Genomic DNA, 6869 nt, shown 5'->3' with positions numbered 1-6869 from the left:
ACACCTATAGACACATGCAGGAACCCACAGACACCTATAGACACATGCAGGAATCCACATATACCTATAGACACATGCAAGAACCCACATACACCTATAGACACATGCAGGAACCCACATATACCTATAGACACATCCACATACACCTATAGACACATCCACATACACCTATAGACACATGTGCATTCTCACACACGCGCCACAATTTAAAAATGTAACCAAAGGCTAAAGAGTGGAGTCAGCAGTTAAGAGCACTGGCTGCTTCTCCAGAGGACTGAAGTTCAGTTCCCAGCACCCACATGACAAATCACTGCCATCTGTAACTTCAGTTCCAAGACAGTTGGCACCCTCTTCTGGCCTCTGTTGGCACCAGGCATGCACGTAGCACACAGGCACACCAGCAGGCAAAACACCCAAACACGTAAAAATAAAAAATATTTTTTAAAAATTGTCATCAAGTGACAGGGTCATTCAGAACCACCCTTCAACTTTTCCTAGCTCTGTGGAGTTAGGCGAGCCACCTTGAGCCTCAGTTTCCCCAATTGGGACATCATCTGTGCACAAAGCCAAAGCAAGGCTCGCAGGCGCCCACGGGACTCAGGGGTGCACGCAGGCGGGCACAGCGCACCTAGATTCCTCTGTATTGGCCGATGGCTTCCCTCTTCCCCAGGAATGCATCGACTGGAACCGCGAGGTGCTAAAGCGGGAGCTGGGCCTCTCCGAGAGCGACATCGTGGACATTCCTCAGCTCTTCTTCCTGAAGGGAGCCTACGCCGAAGCCTTCTTTCCTGATATGGTGAGGGTCCCTGGGGGGTGGGTACGAGGACCAGCAGATACAGAGGCAGCTAGGTCCCAGTTCGTAAGCGGGGCATTTGTGTATCCAGGGCGTCTCCGATGGCCGCAGTGAGTTGGTGTCTTTGGCACCTAGTGGGCAGCAGCTGGGAGCGGTGCAGACACCCCACAGTGGGGAGGCCAGCCCCACCCAACGCAGCTTTCATTTTCTAAATGGAAAGGTAGACATGGATGTTTCCGCCTTCTGTCTGGAGGCTCACTGGCTTGTTTAGTTTTTACACTTGTGGCTCCCGCAACGGCCTTCTGTGTAGAGCTTCCAGGCAGGCGGAACAAATAGAAACCATTAGGCAGCTGACAGGCAGATGAGGCCAAGAGCCCTCAGTTGGGCGGGGTCTGAGCGATGCTATCAAAGCAGCCGACCAGTCAGCCCATTTCCTGCCAGGAAGGGTTTGTGGTGAGGATCTCAAAGAAAGGTGGGCTCTGGAGTGGGAAGTGACCCCCCCTTTCTATTGTGCCTTTTACTTGGGTACTTCTCTTGGGACAAGATCAGAGTAATACCAAGTTAGGAGAGGGGCGTTCAGACTGGATTGAGGGGGTACCTAGGTTCTTGGCTGTCTCTGAAGTCCAGCCTCCAGTCCTGAGGCTGGCAGGATGCTGTTCCTCAGAAACAGGAGTTTTTCCCTGAGCCTCTCGAGGCTGTGCGCCGCAAGTGTTTAACTGCCTCTCTGGCCTCCTGTACCAACCAAGAGTGCCAGGAGGGCAAAATCCTTCCTCACTGGTTGGCACTGCTTGAAGCTGTGCCTTCTGCTCTAGCCTCCCTGCTGGGGTGAGCTCTCTGGCAGTCTGTAGTATAACACAACATTCTCTAAGCCATTGGATGACATGTGACTTTCAGGTAACAACTGGAGACAGGAAGTTATTTTAACCTACATAGCCACATGTGCTAATAGCTGCTTGCATCTGGACCCTGAAGGACCTTTGGGCATGGCTGAGATTAAAGCCCATGAACTTGGGCTGTGACTCCCCCACCCCCACCCCCAGACAAGGTCATTCTGTGTAACAGCAACTCACTTTGTAGACCAGGCTGGCCTTGAACACTTAACTCTTGGAGCAGAGTCCTAACCATTGCAATAAGCATGGCTTCTCATTCCTCTCCCTGCCCCTGGACTCCCTGCGAATCCACCCCCCTCCCCAGCAAGTATACTCCAGCCTATGGAGTGGGCAACAAGCTTTTGTGACCTTGGTAATGTTACTTAACTTTTCTGAACCACAACCTCCGTGGGGGTGGGGCTGTGAGATTTAGGGACGATGTTCCTGGAGTACACAGATTCTCATTAAAGGTTGAAGACTAGCAGGGCCACTGTGAACAGCCAAGCAAGCTGTGTACTGCAGAGGTGTCGCCACGCTAGTGAGTGAAAGAAAATACACACACACACACACACACACACATACACACACACACACACGAGGGAGGGGTTTTTTTTGGGGGGAGGGTTGGTTTGGTTTAGTTTTTTTTTTTTTTTTTTTTTAGATAAAAGGGAGCACATAGCCAGAGGCAGGGACATCTGAGAGAGGAGTGAACTCGACCCTGAGCTGAGTCATAGGAGAAGAAGGAGGAGGGGGGAGAGGAGAGTCAGAAAAGTAAAGAGTAGACCAAAAAAAAAAAAAAAGGCGGGGGCTGGGTAACCAAAAATGTCTGGATTATAGAGGGAAGGGCAGCCTAGCCCCTGGGCTGAAGGGTTCAGGGTAGGGGGTGGGGTATGCCAGCCAGGAGGACCCTATAACAGGTAGGTACTGAAGGATGCTGGGAGAACCTGGTGGCCAGACCGGCTTTGATAGGTTAAATAGGCACCACAGTTGACCATTTGTCCAGAGTTTGAGAACTAACAGTGAGAACATTTAACCTATTTATTCTCTGGCTGTAACAAACTTGTTACAATATAACAAGAGACGGAAGAAAGTACAGGAGGGAGGCTGATCACCATCGGTAGGTACAGCGTTAACCAAGCCCCGGGTGTTAAGTCAGAACGGCTCTACCACTGAGCTACGTCGCCAGCAAGCCCTTCCCACCTCTTACATTTTTTTTAAAAGATACGTTTTATTTATGTAGCTCAGGTTGGCCTCAGGCTCACCATCTTCCTGCTTACAAAATTATAAACTATAATGGGCACATACCCCACCCCCATCTTAGACCCCAGTTCCTGACCAATCCCTGGTTCTGGCGAGGATGGAGCCAGAGCCCAGAGGGAGCCCAGAGGTGCGGTGCATCCGCGGCCACTGGGGCGCTTCTTCCTCTCTCTTGCAGGTCAACATGGTGGTCCTCGGCAAGTACCTGGGCATCCCCAAGCCCTTCGGGCCCATCATCGATGGTCGCTGCTGCCTGGAGGAGAAGGTGCGCTCCCTGCTGGAGCCGCTGGGTCTACGCTGCGTCTTTATCGACGATTTTCTCTTTTACCACCAGCTGCTCGGAGAGATCCACTGTGGCACAAATGTGCGGAGGAAACCTTTTACCTTTAGGTGGTGGAACTCCGTGCCCTGAGCCTGCCCGACCACCACCCTTGCTTCCCAGCTGATGGGAGTCCCAGGGCAAGGGCAAGGACCACAAACCAAGCCTCCACCCTCCTGGGGCCTGAAAGCGCGCTGGCTACTGTGGTCAGCTGGGCTCCAGGAGGACAACACACTTCTTCGTTTCTGGAGTCGCCTGTCCTGCCCAGGAGACTATCGCCACATTTCCTTCTCCCTTTTCCAGCCAGAGCCCCCCCAACCCCAGAGGGTCAAGGTCCGCAGCTAAGCCTGTTCAAGGCGCGGCATCTGTGGCCACGCCCCATTTGAGCTGTTTTCACCCCTTCCCCCTCTGGACACCTCGCTGGTGACTGAGAAAAATAGTTCTGGAGCTGTTTCAGAAATATCCACCATACCAGGACCCTGGGGCAAGAGTGGTTTCATATGACTCCTGGATTGCGACATGAAAAGGAAGATTTGGGGTGTCTTTTTCCTTGAAGGACCTCAGGCCATAGCCCTCTGGCACCATTCAGCTCAATGTAGGCAAGCGAGGGTAGGAAAGCTCCTTGAAAGCAGGCAGGCACAAAAAGCCCCTCTAATGCCCAACTCCATCCAGTCCGACCTCTGAAGGATGCTTGTTACCTGTCGGGGCAGCCTTTAATTATGAGCCCTGGTGCTTCCTGTTGGAAGATGCTGCAGGGCATAGGGAGGCCCTCGGAAGTCTGCAAGCGTGGGTGGGGGTGGGGAGGGGTGGGCAGGAAGGTTGGACCAGGAAGGCAGAGAGGTTGCCCATCTTGGGGTAGGGGAACCTGGAAACCTGAGACTCGTGGCTGGGTGTTTGGGGCCCCTGAACTTGAAGGCTGCTGGTCCAGATGTGAAGGGGGTGGGGCACAAAATATTAGGAGAGGGTGGGGTAGGCCATCAAGTTACATCTGGAGTTGAAGCTTATTTTCTCTAATAGTCTCTAATTACTCCCTAACCTGCTGCAGGCAGTGGGAAGGGAGGGCCCACACTCCCCCAGCAGCCCAGGACCCTACACCCTACACAACACTTGTACTGCCCCAGTAAACCCCACAGCAGGCTTGTGTCCCTCTCCCACAGTAGGACAGACAGCTGGCCTGGAGGCTATTAGCACAGCGTGAGGTCACAGAGACATGTGTAGGCAAGCAGGCAGGCAGCCCCGGCTGCAGGGCATGGCTGGCAGAGGCCTGCCAAGGAGCCACCACAGGCGGCTGGATTCTTTGTGTTTTTTGTAGCTTCTGGTGCCTCCTCAGACTGGAGGCAGCTCCTGTCACCTCATAACCACTGGACACTCAATTAGCAAAGATTTCCATGGAACTGTAGGCTAGCCATGCTCTTCCCCATTTCCAGAAGGTTCTGTGGGACTGGAACCCCATTTGTAGGTTCCCTGCACCAACACCCTCCTCTATGATGATGGCCCAGCTGAGGCTGAGCCACGGAGAAGGAGAAGAAGAAGATGAAGGAGGACGAGACGGGTTGGGAGCAGGGCCTGGCCTCTGAAGAGGAGACTACAGAGTCCTGGCGAGCAACGTGGGAGCAAATCTTCAGGCCGCATGAGGGGGGCTCCAGAGTTGCTGCTCAGGCCGTCTGGGGTCTGAATGGCCACCCTCTTTCTCATCAATAAAAACATCGTTGTGAATTCTTTAAGTGGTTGCCTCATTTGGACCTGGGCCTACAGAGGGAGAAGAAAATGAGGGGCCCTGTTTCCCTGATCTCCACGCCCTACCACAGGTCCCTAGGCTCGGTGCCAGCAGGCCTCAGGCAGCCCCTGTCAGCTGAGCAGCTTCCTGAGCTGAGGCAGGTGAGTGCCAGGCAGCAGCTGATTCAACAGAATCCTTGGTCCACGGCCACTCCCAGCCCTGCTGCCTGCTTGAGATACTATCGAGGAGGGACCTGGCTCTTCCTCTCCTCTTCCCTTGGCTTTATCTTCCATCTGTCGCATCTGTTGGGAAGGATGGAAAAAGGCAGAGAGGCTGGCTCCTGCTAGCAGAAGGGGGACAATGCTCCAACACTGGGGTCCAGGACATAGGTCAATGTAATCCTGTAGTCCTGATTCTGGTGCTGAGTTACCCAGGCTTGGTGGCCTGATCTTTAGAGCTTGGACACAGTCTTCTCATCTTACACACTTGCTGTGTGTGACCTCAGACTATGCCCTTTAACAGACATTTTAGCACGAGGCTCATCAGGTCCCCAGCACAATGTGCCAGCACCCTCAGAGGAGGCTTACCCACGCTCTCCACCCATCCCCCACAGGTGGGGAGGTTGTCTGGGACTTTATCAAGAGCTCTGATTCTTACCCAAAGCTGAGTCCACAACCCAGCCATGTGCTGGAAACTACTTGCCCAGGGCCCTGGCTGCTTTGGAGAATGCCCTTCCTAGACACGGAGCCACCGCAGAGGGACAGTCATAGGCTCCAAATGTCAGCCTCCGACTGGCGCAAATGGGGGACCCTAGGAAGTAGATCCTGTTCCCTGCCCTGCCCTGGAGGGGTGAAAGCACAGAGGAGGGAAGAACCTCTACTCAGCACTTCTGAGCCTCCACAGAGATTATCTCTGCTGAACAGGTGACTGGCCACATTTTCTGGACCTGAGGAAACAGGGCCCAGGAGAAGAGATGGGATCTCATCAGTATGTAGGGCAGCCAATCAAACCCGACTCCTCTTCCCAGAGTCCCAGAGTTCCAGGCACCTCTTGCTTCAGTTTCCCCACCTACGAGAGGGCATCCTACGCTGACACCCTTGGTACCTGATGACAACGTTCGCTGCTGTGTCATTTAACCCCTTGGGAGGTTTAGACCTCCAACATCAGCAGCAGTTAGGAGTGTGAGCCCAGATCTGTGTGTGTTAGACCTGCACAGCCGTGAGCCCAGCAGCCAGGGCTCAATTGGTGGTGGTGGTGATGATGGTGGTGGGCTGAAGCAAGGTGTGTGTGTGTGTGTGTGTGTGTGTGTGTGTGTGTAGTGCCGCCAGGAAGACCCTGAGGCAGGAAGAAGCTCAGTCTAGTCTTACATCCCAAGCTTTTAATTAAGAAAGGCAGGCAGGGGACCAACAAGGTAGCCCAGTGGGTAGAGATGCTAGCCACCAAGCCTGACAAGCGGAAAAGACGCAGTAGAAAGAGAGAAGCAAATCCTTCAGCCTCTGCACAGGTCCCATGGCACACATGTGCACTGCCTCCTCCAGAAATGTAAACTTCAAATCGATCGAGATATACATATAGATATAATAATTTTTAAAGAAAGCGGGGGCGGGGAAGGCCAGTAGGAGCAGGGATGTGACTCAGTTGGTAGAGCCTAGCACGCACAAAGCTCTGGGTTTGATCCTTAGCACCAGATAAAACTGAGTAGGGAGGTGCAGATCTGCAATCCCAGAGCTTGTGGGTCAGAAGGAGCCGAGGTTTAAGATTGTCCTTAACTTCATAGTGACTTTGGATTATCTGAGACTCAAAATAAATAAGTAAATAAAATAATAATAAAAGTCAAAAAACAAAAGAGAGGAAGATGGGTGGGGAGGAAGGGAAGGGGCAGGAGGAGAAGGGGAGGAGGAGAAGAGAGGACGG

At 53.1% G+C, this 6869-nt stretch overlaps 1 protein-coding gene across 1 annotated transcript in view; it reads left to right on the top strand.

Moving 5' to 3' along the window:
• Padi1 (peptidyl arginine deiminase 1) overlaps window positions 1–4959 on the top strand; it is a 32757-nt gene extending 27798 nt beyond the window's left edge. Inside the window, exons 15-16 of the mRNA XM_028753962.1 lie at window positions 671–796; window positions 3098–4959. Of these exons, the coding sequence (XP_028609795.1) occupies window positions 671–796; window positions 3098–3331 (360 nt within the window). The 3' untranslated portion in view covers window positions 3332–4959. The remainder of the gene's footprint in view (window positions 1–670; window positions 797–3097) is intronic.
• Window positions 4960–6869: the final 1910 nt, after the last annotated feature.

The sequence above is a fragment of the Grammomys surdaster genome, unplaced genomic scaffold, assembly GCF_004785775.1.
Source record: "Grammomys surdaster isolate TR1022 unplaced genomic scaffold, NIH_TR_1.0 125977, whole genome shotgun sequence".
In the NCBI taxonomy this organism is placed as follows: Eukaryota; Metazoa; Chordata; class Mammalia; order Rodentia; family Muridae; genus Grammomys; species Grammomys surdaster.
This window is presented reverse-complemented; position numbering and strand designations above follow the sequence as displayed.